The sequence below is a fragment of the Alnus glutinosa genome, chromosome 13, assembly GCF_958979055.1.
Source record: "Alnus glutinosa chromosome 13, dhAlnGlut1.1, whole genome shotgun sequence".
In the NCBI taxonomy this organism is placed as follows: domain Eukaryota; kingdom Viridiplantae; phylum Streptophyta; class Magnoliopsida; order Fagales; family Betulaceae; genus Alnus; species Alnus glutinosa.
This window is the reverse complement of record NC_084898.1, coordinates 363,125-390,589: the sequence shown is the minus strand read 5'-3', so window position 1 is coordinate 390,589 and position 27,465 is coordinate 363,125. Positions and strand designations below refer to the sequence as shown.

Sequence of the window (27,465 nt, the reverse complement as noted above, 5' to 3'; positions counted from 1 at the left end):
CGGGAGAAAAAAAGAAAAAAGTAAAGGTACGTGTTAACAATCAACGTGGGAAAAGGGTCTACGATGACACAGTGCAACATCACCATCATTCATCTTAGATCATTCAAGGGCAGACCATCAACATGACTAGACGGAAGGACTTTAATTATTACCCATATCCATGGGTCCATGGGACCATGAGATCCAGCATACAAGTTTAAGCAGCTATGAGGGTACAGTACATTTTCATATCAACAAATGCGAGAGTTTGAGACCTATCATAAATCCATGCAGTTGATCGACAAGAAGCATTATAAATCCATACTTGTATGTTGGGCTGCCGATTCGTGTTTACATGAGACTGATGAAGATAACTCAACCCATTTATTTAAACGGATTAGACCTCTTAATTCTAATTTACTAATTTTATATTAAATTTACAAGTCGATCATGTAAAAAATTGTTAGTTCTATTTGTACGTTAATAATATGCTAGGCTGTGATATCTTATAAAGTTATAGTTCCAAGTCGGGAATATGAACTGCCTACGTTAAGTAAGTAAATTATAAAGATGTTAAGTGTTAAGTCTCTCATTGATTTTTAATTTATTAAGGGAGACTGAAAAGGTTTAATTGTAATTTGATTAATTTTTTAAAATGATATAGCTAGACTTTTTCCAAGGTCGCTACTTGGGCTGAACTTGAACGATAATCTTTACAAATACGCATGATCAAAAAGCTTTATTCCTACAACTGTTCAAGTTGACAAAACAAAGGCTCTGAAAAGCGAAATATCACGTCTCACGTGGAATGCAATATACACGATGCAGAGCTATAATGGGAAATTTTGCATCAGCATCTTTCAACTCCCAGCCCCATCCACTAACACTTAACAGTTATATTTTGCTTGCTTTACTATTGATTGAGAATAAAGAGCAAAAGTGCACCAGGAAAAAGATGTTTCTCTTTCCTCATGTCTGTTGCTAAGCTCTAATATATAGTCACAGATACAGGGATAACTGACTAGTAAACCTTGGCAGATTTGAAACTGCGAAACCAAGCATACAGAACTTCATTCAAAACAAAATACACTAAGGAAACCCCACCTCTCCGTATGATTGGCTGATGGATACCAATTCAAGAAACTGGAAATGGGCAAGAAAAAACCACTTGCTTGCAGTTCTCTCTATCTTTTTGTTGCAAAACCATCTTCATGTCTCTGTAATGTTTGTTGAGGCCAAAAGTAGTGTAAGTGTACATGTGTAACTTCAAGTACTTCTAGCTCCACCTTTTTTTTTTTCCCTTCTTTGAACAGATGCTTACCTGGGAACGTTTCTAGGTGCATATTGTATATATGGGACAGAAGAAGTATGATGATCCAGCCACTACCAAAAATTCTCACCATAAAATGCTATCAACCTTGCTAGGAAGGTATGACTAAAGATCTACAATTTTTGTTGTAATTACACTCAGAGATGCAAAGTCATAGTTTCTTCTATTTGTATTGAAGCAAAGAAGCTGCAAAAAGTTCCATACTATACAGCTATAGGCATGGCTTTTCTGGGTTTGCTGCAAGATTGACAGAATCTCAGGCAGAAGCAATTGCAGGTACGATATTCTATTGATCAAAACTATATAGCATGAGCTAGCATATTCACTGATAAAGTTGCAGACTTTCCTGGAGTTGTCCAAGTGATCCCAAATCGCATTCACAAGCTCCATACAACCAGAAGCTGGGACTTCATTGGGATCAACCAACATTCTTCGAAAAATCTTTTAAGAAATAGCAACATGGGTGAAGGGACAATCATTGGTATGATAGATTCAGGTAACTAATATATCCTCCAATACACAGCAGTAGTACGACAAAAAAAAATGTACTTGAATGCAGAAAAAGCTCAATTTATGCAGGAGTTTGGCCAGAGTCTGAGTGTTTCAATGATGAAGGCATGGGTCCAGTTCCATCACGCTGGAAAGGAATTTGCCAACAAGGAGAGCGCTTCAATTCCACAAATTGCAACAAGAAACTTATTGGAGCTCGTTGGTTTGTGAAAGGAATGAGGGATGAAAGCAAACTGCCCATTAATGACACTGACACCATAGAATTTCTGTCCCCACGAGATGTAATTGGCCATGGAACTCATACGGCTTCGACAGCAGCTGGCTATTTTGTTAAAAATGCAAACTACAGGGGATTAGCTGCTGGTTTAGCTAGAGGAGGAGCGCCGCTTGCTCACCTTGCTATTTACAAGGCTTGTTGGGCAATTGGTAACGGAGGATGCAGTGATGCTGACCTTCTAAAAGCATTTGACAAAGCCATACATGACGGAGTGGATATCCTATCCTTATCTGTTGGCGATGACATTCCTCTGTTCTCCTATGTCGATCAGCGTGACCCAATTGCAATTGGTTCTTTCCACGCAACCGCTAAGGGGATCAGTGTAGTTTGTTCAGCAGGAAATGATGGTCCTATCTCGCAAACAATATCAAACACTGCACCATGGGTCATCACCGTTGCAGCCACCACAATAGACAGGGCCTTCCCAACAGCCATTACACTTGGAAATAACCGCACTATATGGGTAAAGTACATTATTACTAGAATTCGAATCAGACAAATGATGTACCAATGTGTTTGATAACTCTTTTTAGGAGGGTTTTTTTTTTTTTTTTTTGTGTTGTAGTTGAAAAAGTGATTTGATATGACATGAATTAAAAGATGTTTTGAGTGTTTTGTGTTGAAAGTTGTTCGTTAATGTTTTGCTTGTTTTTTTTTTCTTTGATAAAAGGGAAAAAGAGAGTAGTTTGGCAAACACACGTCTAAGAGTATTTTTTTTCTGCAATGGTTGTAACTTGTATTTATTTCAGGGCCAATCTATCGATATTGGAAAACATCATCTTGGATTCACTGGCCTTACATACTCAGAACGCATAGCTGTAGATCCCACAGATGATTCAGCGTGAGACCTCTCTTTTTTTTTCTTTTTTTTTTTGGTTCACTTTTTTCTCATTTGTCCTCTGACATCCTATGCGTTCTTCAAGCAAGGACTGTCAGCCAGGAAGTCTCAATGCAACGAAGGCAGCAGGGAAAATTGTACTTTGTTTCTCAAAATCACATCAACAGAATATAGCCTCTGCATCAAATTCTGTTCTGGTGGCAGGAGGAGTTGGACTCATATTTGCACATTTTCATGATGACGGGCTTTTATCATGCAATATAATCCCATGTATTAGAGTAGATTATGAAGTAGGGACACAAATACTTTCCTACATCAGAAGAGCAAGGTAAGGAGAAATGGAAGGCAATGGTACGACAAACTGAATTTTCAGGCAATCGAATGAAAATTAATTAACTTTGTCCACCTCTTCATGAAGGTCTCCAACTGCAAAGCTTAGTTTTCCAAGAACGGACATTGGGAATTGGGTGTCTCCACGAGTTGCATCTTTCTCATCCAGAGGACCAAGTTCCATGTCCCCATCAGTGCTAAAGGTAAAGCCAAGAAGCTGAAAATTGCTGTCTTTTATACCATGAATCATTTCCATTTAACCAGGGAAACCTTTGTATCTGTATGACATGCTGATTGACGGTGGGGTAGCCTGACATCGCTGCACCGGGTGTTGACATCTTAGCGGCATATCCACCAGTATATACAAAACACAGCAATGGGTTTGCACTGCAATCAGGAACTTCAATGGCTTGTCCCCATGTGGCAGGAATAGTAGCTCTCATTAAATCTGTACATCAGAACTGGTCACCTGCAGCGATAAGATCAGCTCTGGTCACAACCGGTAAGTAAAGACTCCGTCCACTGCAATTTCGTAGACTACAAGTTTAATTTTAAATCATATCGTAAAAAATGTATGTTTGGGGATATGCTTTTAAAAAATTGCGATACGAGAACATAGAAAAATCTGCATTTTCAAATCGCATGCAAGGGGTATGTTTTTTAAAACGCGGATGTTAAAAGCTAAACTATGATTTTATCAAACGCTTAATTGGATTTTTAAATATTGCGTTTTCAAAATCGGAAACCCAAGCAGACATCATTACACTTTAAGATTATGGAATCTGTAATGAACAGTGACCATCAAAACTTCTGCAAATTGCAGCTTACCAAATTGGAACAGATGGAACGAATATATCTCAAGATGGCCCCAATCGCAAGGTAGCTGATGCATTTGACTTAGGTGGTGGGCATGTTAATCCCAACAAAGCAGTGGATCCAGGGCTGATTTACAACATTAGCACAGATGATTATGTTCAGTTCCTCTGCTCCATAGGTTACAGCAGTGCCTCCATCGCCAGTTTGACCAAGACAACAATCGATTGTGTGGAGAAAAGCCATTTTGAACTCAATCTCAACCTCCCTTCTATCACAATTCCTAACCTCAAAAAAACAGTAACAGTAACAAGAACGGTGACAAATGTAGGACACTTAACTTCAGTCTATAAAGTTATGGTGGAGGCTCCATATGACATAAAAATGACAGTAAAGCCTCAAACTTTGAGTTTCAATTCAACCACCCAAATTCTTTCCTTCCAAGTTACCTTCTCCTCAACACAAAAACTATATGGAGACTACAAATTCGGAAGTCTAACATGGACAGACGGCAAGCATCTTGTTAGGATTCCTATAGCTGTACGGCCATCAAACCTGGATCATATATATGGAAATGCATAAGATGGATGGAAAATAATACAGTCGAATGATTATCTCTGAGAATGAATCTGCTTCAGTCTTGGACAAAGGGATATGAACAAAAGAAAGCAACAGTGAACTATTAGTTCATTTGATGCTTGATAAGAAATGGAATTCATGTACCTTCTGAGTAAATTTGGAAGACTTTGTCATTTAGGCAAAGGATCAATTCAGCTTCTTTTGATTTTCTCACCAAATGTGGACGAATTTCAGCATTAAATCTTTCTATATTTGTTCAGTTTTTCCTTTCTTTGAGGATTCTTAAAATTTAGGAGATTTTCTTTCCTTTTCTTTAACCTTTTGAGCGTTGTTACAAGTTTGGAGCTTTTGTATGGAAATCAGTTTTTGACATCAATAGTAATTTCAGTTCTTCATTCTCAACAAGTGATGTTGATTTGTGAATTGAAGACACAACTTTTCTTTCAGCTAGTATTGGTAGTACATCAATCACACCAAACCAAGCGTAAACAAGCAAATAAAGTAGGTAGGAAAATGAGGAACAACACAACCAAAAGCAACGGACAATTATTTACATCGTTTGGCCTAATGAACCCAAATATCCCAACTCTTATAATGTATTTCCAAACCCGAAATCACTATGAAAGCAATCCAAAACACCTTTTAGATCAAAGTTTTGCAAGAAATAATGTAGAGAAACCTCTGTAAAGAAAATCTCTGTATGGCATTATTAGCTAGAAACGGAGACCTGGCCTTAATGTTAACAAAAATAAATCCAATGTCAACATGCATATATCATACTATGATGTTGTTAGGCACAAATTTGAGATGGATTTTGATAAATTCAATATTGCTTTGTATTCAGTATTCTTATACGCACTCCGATAAAGGGCAATGCTACGGAGCAGCAAAATTTCCGGAATTCATCCAGAAATTTTGCTTCTCCATGGCATTTGTGTAATTACCTATAATTACAAAAATGCCATGGGGAAGCAAAATTTCCGGAACCCCTATGATAAATCATCAGTTATTCAAAATTTAAGTCGATAGAAAATAATAAATTGAATCATATAATCAAAATATTCAAACAAAATTATTGGGCAGATTTTGGTAGGAGAGAAACAAGAGGCAACGAACCAATCAGCATAACAATTAACATGGCAAAGTGTGAAGCTATAGTGGCGACATTTAAGGCCGTCTATGATCATCTCATGGCTTCTTTCAAATCTATTCAAGCAGATGACACTAAAATATCTTCATGTAAGTAGAGGCCTGCAAGGTCTAATATGCTTGTTTAGATTCAGAGTAAGCTGTATTTGATTCCGGTTGGTGATCAAGATACTCTTCAATGGACTGATTCGAAATCTAGTAAGTTCTCTTACTTGGATACTTGGAATGTAATTTGTATTAAACACAACCAAGTAGAGTGGTGGGATTTAGGTTGGTTTTCTCTCTCCATCCCAAAACAAGCTTTTGTGACTTCGCTGGGGACAAAGGATGCTTTGGCCACCGATAGAAAGCTTTTAAATTGGAGATATAAGGGTGAGGTGAAATGTGTGTATTTTTTCGATATGACATTGACAAGAGATCATATTTTTTTTTTTTTTTGTTGAGTAGTTGAGTTTGGAAGCATGCTATAGGTCTTTTTAACGTCTTGAACCCCTTACAAGGTGGAATGATATTGTTGATTTGGGGATGCAGAGTTGGAATTAAGAGTACTAAGTTGAAAGCTTATCTTTGCCGGTTGATGTTTAATTCTATTGTTTACAACCTTCGAAGAAACAAAATGCTATCCATTATGTTAATTATCCAAAACTGAAGAACAATTGCTCAAATAGATCATATGGGATGTTAGAACTAGGATTCTCTCTAAAGGTAAGTTTAATGCTACTAAAGGAAATGTTACCCTTCATAGGATTTGGGGTTTAATGGGATTTTAGTTTGATTTTGTTGTGTTTTTCCTGTTGTCCTCCTTTTGTTGAATTTTTTAGGTTGGTTGTTGTCTTTTGCTTTACCTTTGCTAAGGTTTTTTTTGTAATTAGATACTTTGTTGATAATGAAAGTTACTCATTCATATAAAAAAAATAAAAAAATAAATTCTGGGATTTCTTTTGGGTAATTATTAATCAGTGGGTTGTAATTAACGGTTGATTAATAGTAGGGTATCATAGGGACTATCTAGAAGGGTGACAGAGTGGTCCAAGTGTATGACCTGCAAAGTGTAGGATGCACTAAATCTTGGGGAGGTTTTTATAATTTTTCCCATATTTTAATCTCACTACTAAAAAAACTCAGTTTCTAGACTTTTTCCCATATTTTAATCTCCTTACTGAAATTAGATTCGTGTTATTATTTGTTAGAAAATATAAACAAAAGCAGAAAAACGAAATGCTCCTAAGCCGCATTACAACGTCGCTTTTCTTAAGAAATTATTTGTCCCCACCAGAAAGGTATGCAAAAAGGTTACAGCAAATATTTCTCCAGGATACAATGGAGCTCAGAAACCTCTGTTTGTTTTAATCTCGTTTTGCACTTACGAAAAATCAAAACCGAACACTTTCAGATTTTTCTATTATATCAAGAGACAGACAAAGACTTTTTAATTTTAAATACAAAAGGTATCAGAAAAAGGCATTGAAGATAAAAGAAATTTTATTATTTCTTTTATTAAACATTGTACATCAGTTATTTCTGTATATTTCTGATAACTGGACAGCAGTTACTTTTGTATAATATTGAAATAACTGTTAATCCAACCGTCCATAACTGCTTAAGTAACAGTCATAAACTGCTGTTTTAATAGACACTTAAATCTGACAATCAGATCAAATAACTGTCTATGATTGATTAATAATAACCATTAGATCGTTATTTATTAATCTCAACCATTAGATCAAATGTGATTTGACCTTACACTTTATTTATTTGATTGTCCAGTAAATTCAACCACTGGATTTACCTAAGAAGCATCCTATGGTTTAGATTAAATCACTAGATCGATTGATCAGGACCATCCAAAATCGAAAGGTCATGAGTGCGCTATCAAAGCGCCACTAGCGCCCTACATGCAGCCCACTGCCACACACGCGCGCGCGCGTGTGCGTCCTGTGCTTCACACCGTACTAGAGTATACACCCAAGCATTACTTTAAATGCTTAAAGTGTGTTGGTCCTTATAAATGCCAACTCCAGTTTCTCTTTTTTCCCATGTGGGACTATCTTTATTTAATGCTCTTTAACACCTTCCTTTTAAATCATTCCCAAGACACAAAATAAATATATATACATATTAATTTTGAAAATACTTTAACATTATTCATCCAGTACTCTTGACTATTTTTTTCATTTTAATTAATATGAGATTAAGATCAATATAAAATTGTTTTTGCATAATTACCGACAGTTAACATGCATGGATTGGCTGAAAACACAATTAATACTAATTCACGGGCTGGAATGGATTACTTTCTGTCAATCACAAGCCATCGATGCCACCAAGTCTTGTTCGGCAGAAAGTAAGTATATTTTTTGTTTGATATGCCGGCCTTTGCATACTGGGATTGGCTAGTCATGCTTAGTTTCTTGGCTTTGTCTATGCCTTCTCTCCTTTGGACTGTGTGGTGCGCGCATGTGCTCGCGCGTTTCCCGCGATGTTTTTGTCAGTATATATGTTCATAGCAGTGTAATAAACCTTTCCCATGCTGGCTGTTGTTCATCAAGTTTACCTCTTGTATATTCGTGGTTAATGTTTCATTAATTTACCTTCTGTTTATGCATTTTGGGATCTTGATGATCATGGAAATAAAGCTAATTATGTCTATCTAAATAGAACTGCATGATAGCGTGTCTGTGTATTAGAGAGAGAGAGAGAGAGAGAGGACGCCAAAAAGTCAAAAACGTATTAATGTGTAGCTTAAAAACTAACAGAACACTGATATTGATGTTTTCTCTATTAGATTTTCTGTGTAAATTTGCTTCTTTCTGAAGGTTTCAGAACACTGATATCGAATTAAATTTACACCGTTGAAAAAACTAGAGATCCTAAGCCAAATCCGAACGGGAATAGTTCCCATCAGCTACTCCTAGCCAACAAAATAAGCATTCCTTCCACTGCTTCTGTTCTCTCCCCTGGCTGGAAACAGCAGTGATCTGCACAAAGGGCAGGTCACCTGGCCCTCATCCACCCATCTATCCAGGCACTCCCTGTGGAACACATGACAACAGTTAGACAGCTCCCTGACTTCGTGGCTTCTCTCGACGCAGTCCAAGCAGACAGAACATACCATACCCACATCTTCATGATTATCATGCGCCCCATATCTTTCAAGAAGATTGCCGTATTCCATCACAGAAAGCCTCTTCTTGATCAAGGCCATTAGACTGTGGAGTGGGATTAGCGACGGAGATAAGCCATCCATTACAAGAACATAACTTGTGGAATCAGTACTGGAGTGATCTTCGGTGTCAGCTTGTTCTGGCGAATCGAGAAGACCCAGACGAGCGAGTGCCGCCATGACCATGAACTTCAAATAGTACTCCAGCAGGCCTAGTAGAAATCCAATGTTCATGCATTTTGGGATCTTAAGCACAATACAGATTAGCCCCATGAGTATGCGAGGGGAAGAGATATTTTGAACAAAATAGTTGGTAATTATCTGGGACTGGGGGGTGTCTTGGTGGCGTAGAAATCCAATGTTAGAAGCTTTTTCTCGATTCAAAGATGATATTTAATAAATGTGAAATGATTGAGAGGGGACTATTAACCGTCCCCTCTCCCAATAAAAAAAAATCATCTCTAATTAAAAAAAAAAAAGAAAAAAAAAAGAGGAATGTTACATATTATCTCCTTGTCTTTCTTTTGTCCTCTCAAACTTGATGTGGCTCTTACAATCACCATTGAATTTATGATAGATCACTATTGAATTTTGATCCAATGGTAATTTTAATAGCCACATCAATTTTGAGAAGACAAAAGAGGGACAAGGAGATGATATGTAGCATTATCCGTAGAAGAAAAACGATGGTTAAATGATTTTTTTACGTAGTTCCATTCTCCGTCCGCCGTCCGGTCATGTCACGTGGACAGTGACATAATATTTGGAAATGAATTTATTAAGGCACAAACAATTGACCGATTGCAAGGCCAAACCGAAAGAAAATATAATAAAAACAAAATTAAAGTTAAATAATAAAATATAAATAAAATTGTTTACGTACTTTGGTTAATGAGTTACGTTTAAGATAAAGTTTAAATCATTACATTATACTTTTATTTCTTTAAATAATTTTTTTACGTAGTTCCATTCCCCGTCCGGTCCTGTCACGTGGACAGTGACATAATGTTTGGAAATGAATTTATAAAGGCACAAACAATTGACCGACTGCAAGGCCAAACTGAAAGAAAATATAATATAAACAAAATTAATGTGAAATAATAAAATATAAATAAAATTCTTTACGTACGTAGTTTGGTTAATGACTTACGTTTATAAGATAAAGTTTAAATGGTTATATTATACTTTTATTTATCTTCGATGAATTCACAATACATGAGGCTCATATTTATAGGAGAATTGAAAAAAATTTGGATAGAAAAATATGGTAATCAAATTAATGTCACATTTGATTACAATCAAGTCTGATTACCATCAAATCAATTAATTAAGCAAATCAAATCAATATCACATTTGATTGTTATCAAATTTGATTACAATCAAATCAATTAATTAAGCAAATTTAGTCCTAATAAAAAAATGAAATAAAATTTTAATTGTAAATAAGAAAAAATAAAATAAAATAAAAATCTCGACTTGATGATCAAGTCTTTCTTTTTGTACTTTTAAACAACATTGCTCCAATATTTTTTTTTTGACATTTTTTATATTTTCGTTTTCATAAAAAATATTAATAAATTCCATCCAACATTACCTTCGCACACAATTTTCTTTTTACTAAATTGGTGAGGTTGTTAAAGGACTCATTTTGGACAATTTCATATTTTGATGAGTTTATTAAAAATGCTCTAAAACATGTAGATATATAGGTGACGAATTAAGAACCTACATTTAATATATCAATTTAAATTTTAAATTTTAAAAAACGTGATAACATATTTATTACTTAATATTATGTACCATAAAATAGTTGTTTCGCACTTTACTAAGATCCTTGTTGGAGTCCAATGGCTTGTGACGTACAGTTAATGATCATGAGCATTTCAATTGAATGACCATCCCCATTGCCCGGATTTTGGTATGCATGCACACACCCAGGACGTCGTCTCTGTTCAGCCGCCATCTTCAGTTGCTCGGAAGCAAGAAAAAAAATTAGTAGGAAGTACTGTTTGGTGATGAGTACGTAGAAATGAAAGCATGGTGATCTCATGGAATCAGATCCTCGGTGAACACCTGCTGCATGGTCCCATAGCAACAGATGTAGGTGCATAAAAGTCCAAAAGAAGTCAGTCAGAGGTTGACGATCGATCGATCCAACTAAGAGCATTCACAGTGGGTTATGTAAAATTCACTGTGAATCTATAATAGATAAGCAAAGCTAAAAAAAGCCCTCCATCCGATTATGTAAACCATCGCTAAAGTAGATTTTTCTTACATCTGTGAACAGTGCAACTCTACATGTGAAGTTATACTGTTCACGCATGTATCTTTATTTTATTGTTTCTTTCAGCTGTCTTATTTTTTTCTTTCAGTTTTCTTCTTCTTTCAGCTTTCTTTTTCTGTGTCTCCGCGTCTCTCTGGGTCATCGTCTCCTACCCCTTCCTCCTCTCCCAAATCTCCCAAACCTTAATAAACTTACTCGCAAGGCCGTCCTCCAAACTCCCATGTCTCTCACCAAATCCTCCGACACCTAACCCACCCACCACCACCTCCAAATCCTCAGCGACGGTGGTGATTTCCCTAGGCTCCCAGTACTGGGGTGATAGAGGAAGAGAACGGAGGTTTGATTTTTGGGGCTTTTTCTAACATCAATTGGGAGTGTTGGAAACAGAGATGCGGTGGGATGGGTTTGTGGGAAACGAACAGGTGAGAGAGGAAGAGAATGGAGTTTTTCTTTGGGTGTTTGTGGGAAACGAAGATGCAGTGGAGATGGTTTTTTTTTTTTTAAGAAAAAAAAAATTAATAATTTAAAAATGATTATTTTAATAAAATAGAGATAAATTTAGATAGTCGGATGGAGGATAGTTTTGAGAGTGATTAGCTAAACTAACAAAAAGGATGTTTTGATTATCTAAAATAGATAAAATTTTACATCACCCGGCGGTGTGAGTTCTCTAACGGGTTTGAAGAGGTAAGTTGAGAAGGTTATAAAATGTTGATACCCGCGAATTCCCCTGTTTGTTCTCTGACTACTGCTGCTTAGTATTCCTACTCCAACATCATTTATCGATCAGTACAAACGCGTCTGCTGTGCAATACAGCGACTGATAAATAAAAAAAGAAAGAAAGAACAAACGAGAACAGAATCTGAAACCCATATGTTTTGTGAAAACGATATCATACTTAAAAGTGCCAACCTTTGCTGACTATAAACAATAGGTTAGAGGATTAGATTGAGCTAACTCATTCAATGCTAGCTAGCAGCTTGAAGATGTCTTCACTGTTCATATTCAATAACATGCAGGAGAGATTGTCCGCAAAACCCAAACTCAAACAAGAAAAGCTAGAGATCGAAATTAAAGCATGCATTGGTTAAACATGTTTTGCATCTCGACCAACTCCTCAGCTAGTGCTGAATTCTTTGCAGATGGTGTTGATTGTTAACTCCTTTCAACCATGACATCAAGATTTAATCTTTCTAAGACTCCTTTCAACCTTTAGGTTGAATGACACATAATATATATTGATCGCTTACACTTGTAACATGTATATATATATATATATATATTTTAATGTGAGACTCAATTTTCTTATCCTTACATGTATATACTAGGAGTGAAAATAGGATACGGATATTAAAAATGCAATTATCATTTTTAGATATCCGTATTCGCATCCGTATTATATGATCATTATTCGCATCCATGCGGTTAGTGTGGTTATTATTCGTTATTCGCATATGAGGTAATGAACGTTTTGGATTACTATTTAAATTTATATACAAGATTAAATAATGTAGTTATTAATCTACGGAAGCTTAAATAAATTAAGATTTAACTTGTTACAAAATTCACAATTATCAGTTATAGATGGTCATTGTCTTATAGAATAATTGAGATATGATTACCAAAGATAGAAAAGAAAAGAAAAGAAAAATGTAAATGTAATGAGGTATGACTTTGAGATGATGGTGAAAAAAGCCTAACATAACTTAAAGGTCTTAAACTTACCAAATCCAAAACGACGTTTTTGTGAATTACTGCATTCCCTAAAATTACTATTCACATCCGCATATGCGGATTTTGATTTTTGCTAATCGTATTTGCATCTACATGTATAGATAACAAATGCGAACAATTATTATCCACCCGCATTTTCTTGACAAATCTCACTAGCTATAAGTTTTTTTATTCTTTTTTTAAAGGGCATTAGTCATGAGTTGGTCCATATTGATATCACATTTCGGATATAACCTCCAACCCACTGGCCCAAATTCGAGGCTGTTGGGCTAAAAATCTTTTCAAAATTAGCATTCTCTTGCTGCACACTTGGGCCTTATTGATGAGATTGCTCAGATTGGGATTACGTTTACCCTCATTCCTCTCCTTCTCCAACTTACTAAACAAATAAAAAGTCTTCAAAAAAGAATTCTAAAAAATGAAATAATGAAAAACTCAGGCTCACTAACCTGACGGTGGCCTTAATAATTCTGACTAGTCGGAATATTAAAAATGGTAATATCTGACTAAATAATTTAGAGAAAAAAATAATAGCTGAAATAGATAGTGGTACGTACTAAAAGAAAATGGTTTTTAATTAAAAAATAAAAAATTGATTAGCCGGATTTGAATGATCGCTTTGCAAATGAACGTTGTCCTAATAAGATAGGATATAATCCTTAAGGAATAGCTCAATTGGTTAAGAATTACGCCTAATGAAGTGGAAGTCATTAATTCGAATTCTTCATCTTTCTTTTGCACGTGTATAAAATAAAAATAAAAATAAAATAAAAAAAAATAAAAGAAAGAAAGAAAGAAAGAAAGGCAAAAACAAAAACAAAACAAGATAGGATACAAACAGGGCAGAGAGTGGCGGAGGTTTTATCCAAAACTTTGCGCTTTGGTGAATGTGAATCGATCAAAATCCCATACTCTACCCAATGGTGTCGATGGCGTCTTCACTCTCCACTTTTCACTATTCTCCTTCTTCTTCCAAGAACAGTGACAATGTTAAGCTTTCCTCCTCTCTTTTCGGTTCACCCATTGCCATTAGTAGTTTCTCTTCAAAGCCCAACAACATTTCTCTTGCTTCTCCAACACCCAGGCGTCTCGCGGTCATCGCCATGGCTCCACCCAAGCCCGGTGGCAAATCCAAGAAAGGTTTCGCCGTTTTATCTTTTTTCTATCTGGGTATGAGTTTGAGGGGCTAAAAGTTGTGTAATTTTGCTGATGGGTATGTGTGTGCAGTGGTGGGTTTGATAAAGCTGGCTCTGGAGGCAGGGAAGGCGACCCCGGCGCCGCCTGTAGGGCCGGCATTGGGTTCCAAGGGTGTCAATATCATGGCTTTCTGTAAGGATTACAATGCCAGAACCGCTGACAAGGCCGGTTATGTTATTCCTGTCGAAATCACCGTCTACGATGTTAGTTCAGTGTTTTTTTGTTTCCATTCCCTTCAAAATCCTTTATTGTTATTTCTTTCACGTTTATTTGGGTTTGGTTTGAGGATTAATTTCTTGTTTTCTTTTGATAGGATAGGAGCTTTACTTTCATATTGAAGACCCCTCCTGCTTCGGTTCTGCTCCTTAAGGCCGCAGGTATGCTTCTTTGACACGCCCATTACATGTTTGATTATATTACCCCCTATCTTGCGTGTTATGTTCTTCCTCTTTTTGGTGGAGGGGTTGGGGGTGCTCAGTGTGTGTAATTGAAGTGTCTAATTCAAGATATTTAACATTTTTTATTAGTGTATTGCCAACATATTCACCATTGCAACATATAGAGTGTTATATATGTAAAATCTAATCTAGACCATGAAATGGTTGTTTCCCATTTCACTTGCAATGGAGAGGATCTATTCCCTTGATTTAGCAGCTCTTTGAGTGGGGGGTGAGGCATTTCTTGCGTTCATTAGCTTGGTTTTATTACACCCAAACTGTTTTCTTACAACTAGAATCTCGACAACTATAATTTTTTACTTGAGCAGATTGAAAATTTTACTTATCTAAATAAGCGGGAAGCTCTTTGGTCTTGATTTAAGCATTGAATTTGATTGTGCTTAATAAAAAAAATGGAAAAAAGGCGCTCATTGTATTTCGCTAAAAGTTTATTGGAATACTTAGGATGGAGAACTTGTGCTCTTACTGAATTTTTGAAAGACCTCTTAAACCAAAAAACCCACCCAAATACATTACAACACCTGAGAGTGGCTCCAGACTATAAGTTTCTATATTTTTAAGGCTTGATGCACCACAAATATGATTATATCTATAAATTTAAACGTTAAAAGGAGAGACGTTGTATTAATTTGATTTTGGCTTATACAATTAAATTACTGAGTCTAAGGTGGAAAAAAGTGTTCAATGAAACACTCATGTTTCTATTGGCTCTTGACCTTGTATTAACCATCTAAGTTTAGTTATTAGTGTATGGTGTGAATGATTAGAAATTGGGTTCAAAATGCATAGAATAAACTCAGATTGACTCATTATTAGTTGCAGAAGAATAGCTGGTATGACTCCCAAGGGTGTCCTAATGGCTATGACATTGGAAGAAATAATTAAATGAAACTTTTGATTTAACCATCTTTATGCTTTCTTTTTGATTGCCTCACCATATGTGCTATTGTTCTTTCTATTTTGTTGAGAAATATTCCAGTCTTATAGAGAATCCAGCTTGAAGGTGGTCACCCTGGTGATATGTATTGATGGCATGCCCGGGTAGTGACTTGTTACCATGGTGTTGTTATCTGTAGAATATTGATAACAACTTATTATTATAAGTTTAAGTAATTAGTGATTTTTCTTCTCCCACTTTAAATTCTATAATCGAGTAGTGATAATTTACTTATACTGAGTGATATGTATGTAGGTGTAGAGAAAGGTTCAAAAGACCCACAGTTAGAGAAAGTGGGCAAGATCACCATTGATCAATTGCGCACAATCGCTGCTGAAAAGCTGCCAGACTTAAATTGCACAAGTATTGAATCAGCAATGAGAATTATAGCAGGCACTGCAGCTAATATGGGAATTGATATTGATCCTCCGGTTCTTGAACCCAAAAAGAAGGAAGTTCTTTTGTAGACGCGTTTGTTCTTTGTTCCCTTGATTTTGCCTTAATTGTATTTAGAAATCATCTTTGTGCAATAAGATCGATAAATTCTTGAGTTGATATGCGATACCTTCGATTTTTGTCTTCTGGGCATTACTTGATTTAGTTAACTCACAGGTTTATGATAGGATTTTATGTTTGAATATGGATTTCTTGAAAGTTGTTGATCACACAGGGCAAAGTTCATTGTTTAGGGGGGGGGGGGGGGGGGGGGGGGACCAAAAAGAACACAAAACGATTATGCACTTGTATAAAGTATGGGTAGTAATTCGTGTTTGGGTCATGTCGAGATATGTAGAAAACTATATAAGTTAATTATAATATGATATATTTAATTAAATGGATCAAATTCCTCGACTTTAACCCGCTAATTTCGTATTTGGTTTGTGTCGAATTTTCAGGTCGTATAAAAAAATTGTTAGTTCCAATGTCGCGTATTAGGTTTGCGTTATATCGAGGCACGGATATGTAACTACATAGATCAGTCATAATCTGATCTATTTAATTAAATAAGTTAGATCTCTTACCTTAAACTTGTTAATTTCATCTTGAGTTTGTAAGTCGTGTCAAAAATTGTCAACCTTACAAAAAAAAAAAAAAAAAAAAAAAAGTGAAGCACCGGCCTACGGGTAACAGATTCCTTCCACTATGAAGTTCCTTTTTCCGCCGGATAATGTTGTCTAGTGGAATGAAATGATATAAGAATCAGCCATGCTTTGGATTGATAGAATATCCCTACTCTAGCCTCTAGGGACACAAAAAGGGCATCACATAAAGGGCTCCGCATCAGTCTACACGGAACATTTTCCTACCACTTTGGACATGCTTTTACACCATAGAATGATGTTCAATGGAATCATATGGTCCTAAGAATCAACCATGCTTTTGAGCCCAGAGAAGGCTTCCATGACCAAAATTGACACCCAAATAGTCAAGTCGATAGAGCTTATCCACATGAAATTACCCAACTTGCAAGCCAAGGTTGAACCAAGCTTCCATACTAAGAGGCCAATTTGTCTATTAACATCTTATCAACTGGCCAGCCTTTTAAGTATCCGAACCGGCATCCGGTACAATCTAACATGAGAGGCTTCTCGCCTCGGCCTCTATCTATATAAATTGTTCGAGCAATTATCTCAACAATTAGGGTCTGAACAACCTCTCATATTATATATCCAAATATCGGTTTTTCAACCAAGACTTCAGGCACTACACTTTTGCCAAGTTGTTTTCATGTAAGACTATAAGTAGGATTAAAGGAACATACATCTAGTGCAAGTAGTTTTCATGTAGAAACAACATTCAAGTGATATTGGTCAAACGTAGAAGCCACGGTCGGATTGTCATCCACTTATCATTGTCCTCAAAATTCTAATATCTTCACGCGGACGGATTGAGACATCGACATCGTAATCCACTACCACTACTAATACATTAAATGATTTTTTTTTTTTAAAAAAAAAAAAAATTTTTTTACTTAAAGATAAAAATAAAATTATAATAAACTCTGTAGAAAAATAATCAGAATTTGTACGGAGGTCACAAAAATTTATAAATTCATTTTACACAAATTTATTTATTAATTATTACAATACCAAACCACATGACCAATTTAACAATTTTTTATTCTTATTTTTCTTAAAAAAGAAATTGTTACATAACTTTTAACTGAGAGTAATGATATAGACTTACCTCACCGGTTGATGTGAAGTGTTTTAAGTGGTTTTCATGTAGGTCACTTAAAAAAAATAAAAGTGTTAACTACTTAAAACACGGTAAATCAACCGATATGAACTTAGTGTAAAGAGTAACAGTACTCTTAATTATATATATTTTTTAAAGTAATGTTAGAAATTATATTTTTATTCTCTAATTATCTCACAAAGTTAAGGTGGCAATCTCAATCAACCATTGAATCAATCATATTAATAATAAAAATAAAAAATCTAAAGATAAAAATGTGATAAATATGGTTATTCGTTATTTTGTTTAGTTACTGACATCACATAAATTTTGGACATAAAATTGACTACACAACAAAAGTATATATATATATATATATATATATATATATATATATATATATATATATATATATATATATATATATATATATATATATATATATATATATATATATAAAAGTAATTGGTTAGGACTATAAAACTATATAATAATATATGTGGATCAAGGTGGCGGCCCAAAAAGGACAAAAAGGTCAAGAGCCCAAAGTCATTGATTGAGATTCATTTACATCCAAACAAATTCGATAATTAGCAGTATTAAGTACGAGTGTTTTGTTTTGTAGAACTATAATAAAAACCACAGAGCAGCCGAAACTCAGATAATCTGGCGGACCACCACCAATACCTCCAATCATAAAAACCCCCCCTTTACTCTCTCTGCTTCAATCTGACTGAAACATACTCGTCATACATATTCAAGGCTCATGGTATTTCTCTCTTTCTCTGCATTTATTATATGTTTAGTTTCGTTTGCATCCTTTGGAATTCAATGCCCCTTCGATTTCCCAGACCATGATTCATTAGGCAGTATGTTTTTTTTTAATCATATTAAACCGTCTCAAAATCCCATTGATAGAAGAAATCATGTTTCTTTGGTATGTTTTTGGCTGTTTGATTACTTGTTTGTGCTCTTTTAACGTGGCATGGCTTTATGCTTTATGGGTTTCTTGAGTTTTTTGGGATTCTTATGTGGATAGATGACGACGTAGTTCTCGTGATTGTGTTCCTCGTGGATAAGTGGGTTTGTTTTTGACTTAATGAGCGTGGTTGGAGGGTTTTCAAATTGACATATTTTTGCTTTCTCATCACAGATTGAGGTATGTTGCATGTGTATGTTGATTCGTTGAATGCTTGATTTGTTGTATGGGATTGGACTTGGTGATTATAATTAGAATTCCATGCTTATGGGCCTTAAATGAATCGTTGATTGCTGCTTAGTTTTTGTTTCTGTTGTTGATACCACATACCCATATATTAATTTCACTATCCGAGTCCATAATGCCCGTTAATAGAGGATCATGATTGTTTTTCTGTTTAGATCATGAAATTCCGTGTGAAAGTTGCGAGTGCAACATGTGTGATACTTTGTTTCCTTTCAAAAATGTTCAAACGAGTTAAGCAAGGCTTCAGTTGTATCGTTTTTCATTTATTATCATAGAAACAGTTTTGTTTACGGCCTGAGAGTTTATTCTGCTTAAGAAACAAGTAGTGGTGATTAATTTTGTAATCTTAGGTTAAGGAATGGGTTTAAGAGTCAACTTTAGAAGTACTTAAGATGGTCATTTCGGGGTCCTTTGAGAAGTGGAGTTAGCTAGAGATGTATGGGACTATTGATGGTCTTATTTAGGCTCTATGGAGTTCTGAAGTTACAAGTTTGGTTAAAACAAATGCTTGTGTCTATAGGTTTGATGGGTTATCTTCAGAGTCGTTGGTTGAAGAAAATTCAGTGTTGTCAGTTGAAGCCATTTAGTGTATATTGGCAATAGGAAAGGTAATGGCTAATGAGTCTATATGCAAGACTCCTATCCCCTCTCATCCCCCAAAGGTGATGTAGTTCTTGAATTTTTCTTCTCCAATTATTACTAGTCGTTTATTTATGAGGAATATCTGGAAGCTATGTGATCATGTGTAGCAAAATGATGTGCCTCAAGTCAGCAGTAAAGGCATATGGAACAGGACCGCGAGGTTGCAAACAAGCCTGATACAACAAGTAGAGGTGAAATCTGGAGTACCACTGGTTTTGATTGATTTTTCTATTACTGGAGCTAGGAATTTTGAATACTTGAAAGTTCAATAGCGAAGTCTGGGAAGGGAAGGGAAGAGAATAGTTATATGATTGATTCTTTTTTTTTTAACCTCTGATCTGTTGACATTGATTGAAATTGTGGTTGTATGCTTTTATTGTTGTGTAGAAAAAAACTTCGATCTCTTTCTATTGTTTGATTTCCGTCTGTTGATGTGGTGAAGCATTCTATTAGTGATCTTCAGCTGCCTTATGGCCACACTATGAAATGTCTCCCTACATAAGCTGCTTGCTAGATTTGGTGCAATGGTGTGGAATAAAGGCTGGACACCATTACTGCCTCCAATCTGACATTGATTGCTCCATTTGACTCCGTTTGTATCAGGATTTGTGGGACCTAGCTGGCGGTGTTTTTAACCACTGCTAGCTATTTGTTGGTGGCCTCTTAGGATGTTGCAGACATGGTGAATAGGTAAATGCTTTATAGATTAGAGATTATATTTTGGGCCTAATGTAGGGAATTTGTCGACACTGCTGCTTTGGTGAGTATAAAGTACACTTCTGGAATGTAGGCTGCCCATAGTGCATCCACAAACCAGCAGGTTTTGAATATGTGGAAGATCTGGGGCTTAGAACAAAGCATATGTTGGGCTCTGACATCAGATTTGGCTGTTAGTGTTGAATTTTGTGCAAATCTATTGTCTTTGTATGACGTTGCTCAATGATTTCTTTTCTTTGTAGTTCGGAGCTCATTTTTAGGCTACTGTGAGATAGTCAATTGCTTATTAATGCAATTTATTTCTTCTTAGTAGATCTTCGTCTTAATTTACATTTCTTGACTGTCTTGGATTCCTATCATTGTGCATAAGCTTTTTTTCTGATATAGTGTTCTGTACATTCACTATGCTGTATTCCAATGATGCAACATGCTATGACATCATTTTTATAGTTGTATGGAACGAAATAACAGGCCTGCATAATGCATATACTTAAAAAAATATCTGAAAAAGAATTCAAGTTTGTCATTGTTTGTTAATTTTAATTTTCAGATGGAAGCACAAAATTCTGAACATGGTCATATAATTGAAGTCTCTGGAGATGTGCCAGCAGTGGGAACAAGTCTGTCTGGGAGTAAGATTTGTGGGGAAGCAGCATGTGGGTTTTCAGATGCAAAAACCAGTTCCAGAGATGCCATGGAACGGTCAGCATCCATGCGGAAGCTTTTGATGGCTGTTGTACTCTGTGTCATTTTCATGAGTGTAGAAGTTGCCGGAGGTATTAAAGCCAACAGTCTTGCAATTTTGACTGATGCAGCTCATCTGCTGTCCGATGTAGCTGCATTTGCAATATCGCTGTTCTCGCTCTGGGCAGCAGGATGGGAGGCAACTCCACGACAGTCTTATGGTTTCTTCAGAATTGAAATATTGGGTGCTCTTGTTTCCATCCAAATGATATGGCTTCTTGCTGGAATCCTTGTTTATGAAGCCATCGCTAGAATTGTTAATGATACTGGTGAGGTTCAAGGCTTTCTTATGTTTGTTGTTTCTGCATTTGGTTTAGTGGTTAATATTGCCATGGCTCTCTTGTTGGGACATGATCATGGTCATGGCCATGATCATGCACATGGTGGACATGATCATGGCCACGGTGATCATGGTCATAGCCACGGGGGTCATGATGAAATGCATAGCCATGGGATAACCATTACCACACACCCTCATCATCATAATCATGATCATGGGGGTCATTCCAAACACGATGAGCACCATCACGCGTACAAAGCAGATCACACTGAACCTCTGCTGAAGACATGCTGTGAAGGTGAAAAGCAGTCAGAGGATGGAGCACCATCAAAGCACGATGCGCACCATCATAAACATGGCGGACATTCCAAACACGAAGAGCGCCACCATGCGTACAAAGCAGATCACACTGAGCCTCTGCTGAAGACATGCTGTGAAGGTGAAAAGCAGTCAGAGGATGGAGCTAAACAGAAGAAGAAGAAGTGGAACATTAATGTACAAGGGGCTTATCTTCATGTACTTGGGGATTCCATTCAAAGTGTTGGTGTTATGATTGGTGGGGCAATTATATGGTATAAGCCTGAGTGGAAGATTATTGATGTAATATGCACCCTTGTATTTTCCGTGGTTGTGCTAGTCACAACAATCAGGATGCTGCGGAACATTCTGGAGGTTTTGATGGAGAGCACGCCTCGAGAAATCGATGCCACAAAGCTTGAGAAAGGTCTCTGTGAGATGGATGAGGTAGTTGCTATCCATGAGCTGCACATTTGGGCCATAACCGTGGGGAAAGTCTTATTGGCTTGCCATGTTATAGTCAAGCCTGAGGCTGATGCTGACATGGTACTGGACAAGGTTATAGACTATATCCGAAGAGAGTACAACATCAGTCATGTGACTATTCAGATAGAGCGCCAGTAGATCCAGAGAGAGAGTAATCAATAATAGGTATAATGTTGCAAACGGTTGTCTTTCAAGTATCAATTCTTTTCTATATGCGGTGATCATGTCTGCTATGATGGTCTTTTTTAGTAACGCGTGTATTGTGGACGGGAAATTCTTAATTGAGTGGATTTCTTCATGCAACAACTTTGCTTCATGCTTTCACCTTTCTATTTTTGCCTCTGTAATCAGTTGCTATGACGGATCTTAGAGAAAATGCAATTGTAAGGGATCTCGATCCTAAATTGATGAGGCTGTGAGCCCGTTGTTCTGTTTTTGATGTGGTGCCAGTTTTAATACAGATGGTCTTGGCCTCTCCTGTAGAGATAAGCAATGGCTTTTGAGGGGTCAGTGAATAGGCTTTGTGCTGATTAGTATTGTAGTATTTAGTGGGTGCTCAGTAACAAAGTATAAAGGAGTCTTGAAAGAGGTTCTATTTGCATCTTTATCTCTCATACAGTACATTATTTGGGGGACTTTTTATTTGCCGATGTCCACTGATACAATGACAGAATATGTCATGACTAAATTGTTACATATTCTTGTACAACTCCACAACTGAAAAGTCAAAAGCACGACATGCCACTTGAACACCAGAAAATCCTGCTTCTTTTGCCAAACTTTCGAGTTCTCTCTCTGTCCTCTCCTTTCCGCCCTGGTTTATATTCGTCAGGACCAAATATAACTGAGACAAGCTTTTATCAGCATTAGTAGTTGCAGTGGTTTCTGTATTCACCACATCTACTACTATCACCTTCCCGTGGTCTGGTAGTGCTTCATAACAATTTCGCAGTATCTTCAGGCAATTTTTGTCGTCCCAACTATGAAGTATCCACTGTCTCATTCATATCTCAATGTCAGTTAAAAACTCTTCATAATGCACAACAACCAATGAATTGGTTATTTAAATGCGCAGGCAACAAGTTACTGATTTATATATGTTTGCTGTTCTCTGAATTATCATGGGAGATAGAAAGACCCAACTCTTAGAAAGAACTCAGTTTGTATGTACTTCAATTATGTACCGTCTTTGAGAGGGACAGAAGCAATATTTGAACTAGTTTGATTATACTGATCGACTAACCTTCATGAAAATGGCATCTCCTTTAGGAATTGTTGCAAACATGTCTCCTGCAACATGCTCAATACCTGCAACACACGAATTAGGACAGCGAAGTAGATTTATTAATTTGAGACACTTATGATCTAAACGATTGCATTTTCCCAGTCAGAAAGGAGTTAATTATTATGATAATTGTACCGTTGGTTCCTGTGGTATGTCATAATTATTTGAGATAATTGCACCGTTGGTCTCTGTGGTATGCCATAATTATTTTTCACTCCTTATGGTTTAAAAAGTTCATGGGAGGTTCTCGTAGTATGCAATAATTACAAATCGATCCCTTGCGTCAAATTCTGTTAAAATTTTTAACAGATTCCGTCAAATGCCACGTCAACGACACGTGTCGCCAATAAGATGGCAAAAATTTATTAAAAAATAAATAAAAATACTTATTTTAAAAAAAAAAAAAAAAAAAAAAAAAAAAAAAAAAACCTGAAAGGGTGGCAGGGCCACCCCCAATGCCCCCAGCCACGGGGGGTGGCCCAGCCTTCACCTTTTTTTTTTTTTTTTGCTTTTTATTTATTTTTTTTTTAAAAAAAAAAATATGTATTTTTATTTATTTTTTAATAAATTTATATTTTTTTATTAAGATAGACACGTGTCACCTTCTTATTGGGGACACGTGTCGCTGACGTGGCATTTGACGGAATCTGTTAAAAATTTTAACAGAATTTGACGCCAGGGATCGATTTGTGATTATTGCATATCACGAGGACCTCCCATGAACTTTTTAAACCATAGGGAGTGAAAAATAATTATGGCATACCACAGGGACCAACAGTGCAATTATCCCTAATTATTTTTCACTCCCTATGGTTTAAAAAGTGCATGGGAGGTTCCTGTGATATGCAATAATTATGTTTTACTCCTTGGGTCGATTTTCCGTCCACCATTTTGACGGAATCTGTTAGACCTACACGTCAATTTATTTATTTATTTTAAAAAAAAAAAAAAACTGGCAGGCAATGGGTGGCCCAGCCACCACCAGAGGCCACCAGGGTTGGCGCGCAGCCACCCCCAGAGGCCGCCTGGGGTGGCGCGCGGCCACCCCAGTGGCCATCGGGCCACCCCTATATCTACTAGGGGTGGCTTGCAGCCACCCCCGGTGGCCTCTGGGGGTGGCCCAGCCACCCCTTGCCACATTTTTCCTTTTTTTGTTTTTGTATTTTTTGTGAATTTTAATTTTAATTTTTTCAAAAAAAAATAAGTATTTTTATTTATTTTTTAATAAATTTATATTATTTTATTAAGATGGACATGTCAGCGCCACGTGTTGCCAATAAAATGGCGACACGTGGCGCTGACGTGGCATTTGACCGAATCTGTTAAATTTTTTAACGGAATTTGACTGCAGGGATCGATTTGTAATTTTTGCATATCACAGGGACCTCCTATACACTTTTTAAACCATAGAGAGTAAAAAATAATTATGGCATACCACAAAACCAACAGTGTAATTATCCCTTAATTATTTGAAGAAATGCAAATATTGAAATATAATTCATACCAGGATAGGAGGGTGACTTTTCTATAACAGGAGGCAAATCAAAGTTGACACCGTTAATGGTAGGGTACTTGGAGATGATCATGTTAAGGATGGTGGCATCGCCACCTCCGACATCGACCAGCGATTTCAGGCCTGCAAAACCCTTGTACGTCTCAAGAATCTTCTTCATCAACACCGGGTGAAAATCTTCCATTGAGCTCTTGAATACCTCGTAGAATCTGGCATCCTTCCCAACGTACTCCATCGCATTCATCCCATGAGCCTTGTAAAATGGTACTCCTCCTTCCAGAACTGCATCTTTCAAATGGTACCTGTTGTGAGAGAAAAGGGTGATTGATGATGATGATGATGATAACAAACAAAGTAACGAGCTTTTGTTAACTCGTAATACATACCAGATATCCATGATGACCTTGTCCTGTACCAGGTCTAAGAAGGGTGCCATTGATCGTCCATCCTGGTTCCGGATGAAGTATTTGGAGACCGGCGCCAAACCATAGAGCCGGAGAACGTGGCCGTCGTGCTGGTGAGTGGAAGTAGAGCAGGTGAGTATGGAGTGGGTAGTGAGAAGGCGGAGCATAGAATCAAGAAGTGGAGATGAGTCTGCGTTGCTTTGAGTGGGGATTTGGGAAGCTATTTGGGAAGGAGAGAGAAGGGCTCCTGGACCAGCTCTCTGTATGATCTCAAGCACACCAAGCTCTATTGTTGCTTTCAATACCATCGGCAGCACTGATGCGCTTGCAAGCTGCAAAGCATATTGGGAGAGATTCTCCTCCTCATCATGATCATGATCATGATCTAATTCCTTGGTGGATGCAGTTCCCGTCTGGTTTTCCATGGAGTTCATGTGGTTTTGGTGTCAAATAGAAGAGATGGTGAAGTTGATGAACGAGAGGCTGAGTATCTTTTCTATGTAATAAACCATTAAATAGACAAGAAATTGACCTCCAAGACAACTTTAGTTAAGGCTAGCTGTTCAAAGCTTGCATACACAAATTGGATCTTCCTTTTAGGCGGCTGGATCTTACTTTTATCTTATTTTATTTGCTAAATATTGAAAATTGTCACCCATATATTAGTGTGTACCTAATATTCTCTGACAAATCTTATAATTATTTGTGTCTTTGAATAAGTAAATGGACGAACCTAACCCTAACCATCTACAAACGTTACACCTGATCACATCGAAAATTCTCAGGAGCCATTCAACTACCAACCTAACATTATTTACCTCTTCTCATCTTGATGACGGTCTTACACTATCATTTTCCTCTTCTAAAATTGCCTCGAACCCGATCGGCAATTTTTAGGGTCTAGTCAATGAAACGGCAAGCAAAAACCATAAAAGTACAGAGGCTGTTAACAAATAACCAAGAGTCTAGGGGGTTAGTCACAAAAGCAAAGAAAAACTGTTAATTTCCTTGATGTTTCTTAAACTCTTTTAAGGGATAATTGCACCGTTGGTCCCTGTGGTATACCATAATTATTTTTCACTCCCTATGGTTTAAAAAGTTCATGGGAGGTCCTCGTGATATGCAATAATTACAAATTGATCCCTGGCGTCAAATTCTGTTAAAATTTTTAACAGATTCCGTCAAATGCCACAGCAGCGCCACGTGTCGCCAATAAGATGGCGACACGTGTCTACCGTAATAAAAAAAAATATAAATTTATTAAAAAATAAATAAAAATACTTATTTTTTTAAAAAAAAAAATTCAAAAAAAAATTCAAAAAAAAAAACAAAAAGAAAAAAAGCTGAAGGGGTAGCCCAGCCACCCCTTGGGGGTGGCCGCGCGCCACCCCCAGTGGCTGCAGGGGGTGGCGCGCGGCCACCCCCAGTGGCCGGGGGTGGCACGCGGCCACCCCCAAGGCCCAGGGGGTGGCCTTCGGGCCACCCCTAGATCTACTAAGGGTGGCCCGATGGCCACCCCCGGCCACTGGGGTGGCCGCGCGCCACCCCAGGTGGCCTCTGGGGGTGGCGCGCGGCCACCCCCAGTGGCCGGGGGTGGCCATCGGGCCACCCTTAGTAGATCTAGGGGTGGCCCGAAGGCCACCCCCAATGGCCATGGGGTGGCCGTGCGCCACCCCCGGCCACTGGGGTGGCCGCGCGCCACCCCAGGCGGCCTCTGGGGGTGGTGCGCGGCCACCCCTATGGGCTGGGGGTGGCCTGGCCACCCCTTTTGGGGGCCACCCCCTTTCCCCATTTTTGTTTTTTTCTTCTTTTTTTTTAAAAAAAAATAAGTATTTTTTATTTACTTTTTAAATAAATTTATATTATTTTATTAAAATTAGACATGTCAGCGCCACGTGTCACCAATAAGATGACGACACGTGGCGCTGACATGGCATTTAACGGAATCTGTTAAAAATTTTAACAGAATTTGACGCCAGGGATCGATTTGTAATTATTGCATATCATAAGGACTTCCTATGAACTTTTTAAACCATAGGGAGTGAAAAATAAGAGAAATGCTTGGTTGTACACTCTCATCCCACTCATATCCCACCCTTGTGTACTTGGACTAAT

General features: G+C 37.1%; 5 protein-coding genes across 6 annotated transcripts; 3 read left to right on the top strand and 2 right to left on the bottom strand.

Moving 5' to 3' along the window:
- Positions 1-997: 997 nt before the first annotated feature.
- LOC133854937 (subtilisin-like protease SBT3.9) lies at positions 998-5,106 on the top strand. The gene is made up of 10 exons (XM_062291220.1): positions 998-1,225; positions 1,317-1,408; positions 1,488-1,585; positions 1,650-1,805; positions 1,889-2,559; positions 2,846-2,937; positions 3,020-3,262; positions 3,353-3,467; positions 3,574-3,766; positions 4,088-5,106. Exons 1-10 carry the CDS (start codon positions 1,103-1,105, stop codon positions 4,657-4,659), a joined length of 2,355 nt encoding a protein of 784 aa, XP_062147204.1. The 5' UTR covers positions 998-1,102; the 3' UTR covers positions 4,660-5,106.
- A 3,449-nt stretch (positions 5,107-8,555) lies between these two features.
- On the bottom strand, positions 8,556-9,351 carry LOC133854825 (brassinosteroid-responsive RING protein 1-like). Its single transcript, XM_062291094.1, has one exon. The coding sequence runs from the start codon at positions 9,239-9,241 to the stop codon at positions 8,717-8,719; it is 525 nt and encodes a 174-aa protein (XP_062147078.1). The 5' UTR covers positions 9,242-9,351; the 3' UTR covers positions 8,556-8,716.
- Positions 9,352-13,814: 4,463 nt separating this feature from the next.
- On the top strand, positions 13,815-16,134 carry LOC133854490 (large ribosomal subunit protein uL11c). The gene is made up of 4 exons (XM_062290721.1): positions 13,815-14,127; positions 14,215-14,387; positions 14,498-14,561; positions 15,835-16,134. Exons 1-4 carry the CDS (start codon positions 13,908-13,910, stop codon positions 16,044-16,046), a joined length of 669 nt encoding a protein of 222 aa, XP_062146705.1. The 5' UTR covers positions 13,815-13,907; the 3' UTR covers positions 16,047-16,134.
- Positions 16,135-18,366: 2,232 nt separating this feature from the next.
- LOC133854113 (metal tolerance protein 1) lies at positions 18,367-22,766 on the top strand. Of its 2 annotated transcripts, XM_062290157.1 has the most exons (3): positions 18,375-18,526; positions 20,228-20,314; positions 20,892-22,766. In XM_062290157.1, exon 3 carries the CDS (start codon positions 20,892-20,894, stop codon positions 22,284-22,286), a length of 1,395 nt encoding a protein of 464 aa, XP_062146141.1. In that variant the 5' UTR covers positions 18,375-18,526; positions 20,228-20,314; the 3' UTR covers positions 22,287-22,766. The 2 variants fall into 2 exon arrangements, with proteins under 2 accessions (XP_062146139.1, XP_062146141.1); XM_062290155.1 differs by lacking the exon at positions 20,228-20,314 and having other exon boundaries at positions 18,367-18,526.
- Positions 22,723-25,882, bottom strand: LOC133854114 (caffeic acid 3-O-methyltransferase). Its single transcript, XM_062290158.1, has 4 exons — positions 25,333-25,882; positions 24,938-25,248; positions 23,392-23,456; positions 22,723-23,142 (listed from the first exon to the last, which is right to left on the bottom strand). Exons 1-4 carry the CDS (start codon positions 25,782-25,784, stop codon positions 22,840-22,842), a joined length of 1,131 nt encoding a protein of 376 aa, XP_062146142.1. The 5' UTR covers positions 25,785-25,882; the 3' UTR covers positions 22,723-22,839.
- Positions 25,883-27,465: the final 1,583 nt, after the last annotated feature.

Excerpts from the sequence above, each read along its gene's own strand:
- LOC133854825 (XM_062291094.1), bottom strand. The coding sequence starts at position 9,241 with ATGGGGCTAATCTGTATTGTGCTTAAGATCCCAAAATGCATGAACATT.
- LOC133854490 (XM_062290721.1), top strand. The coding sequence starts at position 13,908 with ATGGTGTCGATGGCGTCTTCACTCTCCACTTTTCACTATTCTCCTTCT. Across the intron at positions 14,128-14,214 it reads CGGTGGCAAATCCAAGAAAG|TGGTGGGTTTGATAAAGCTG; the intron begins GTTTCGCCGTTT and ends ATGTGTGTGCAG. Across the intron at positions 14,562-15,834 it reads TCTGCTCCTTAAGGCCGCAG|GTGTAGAGAAAGGTTCAAAA; the intron begins GTATGCTTCTTT and ends ATATGTATGTAG.
- LOC133854114 (XM_062290158.1), bottom strand. The coding sequence starts at position 25,784 with ATGAACTCCATGGAAAACCAGACGGGAACTGCATCCACCAAGGAATTA. Across the intron at positions 25,249-25,332 it reads AAGGTCATCATGGATATCTG|GTACCATTTGAAAGATGCAG; the intron begins GTATGTATTACG and ends CTCTCACAACAG. Across the intron at positions 23,457-24,937 it reads AAAGTCACCCTCCTATCCTG|GTATTGAGCATGTTGCAGGA; the intron begins GTATGAATTATA and ends CGTGTGTTGCAG.
- LOC133854937 (XM_062291220.1), top strand. The coding sequence starts at position 1,103 with ATGGATACCAATTCAAGAAACTGGAAATGGGCAAGAAAAAACCACTTG. Across the intron at positions 1,226-1,316 it reads TTGTTGAGGCCAAAAGTAGT|GTGCATATTGTATATATGGG; the intron begins GTAAGTGTACAT and ends GAACGTTTCTAG. Across the intron at positions 2,560-2,845 it reads GAAATAACCGCACTATATGG|GGCCAATCTATCGATATTGG; the intron begins GTAAAGTACATT and ends TATTTATTTCAG.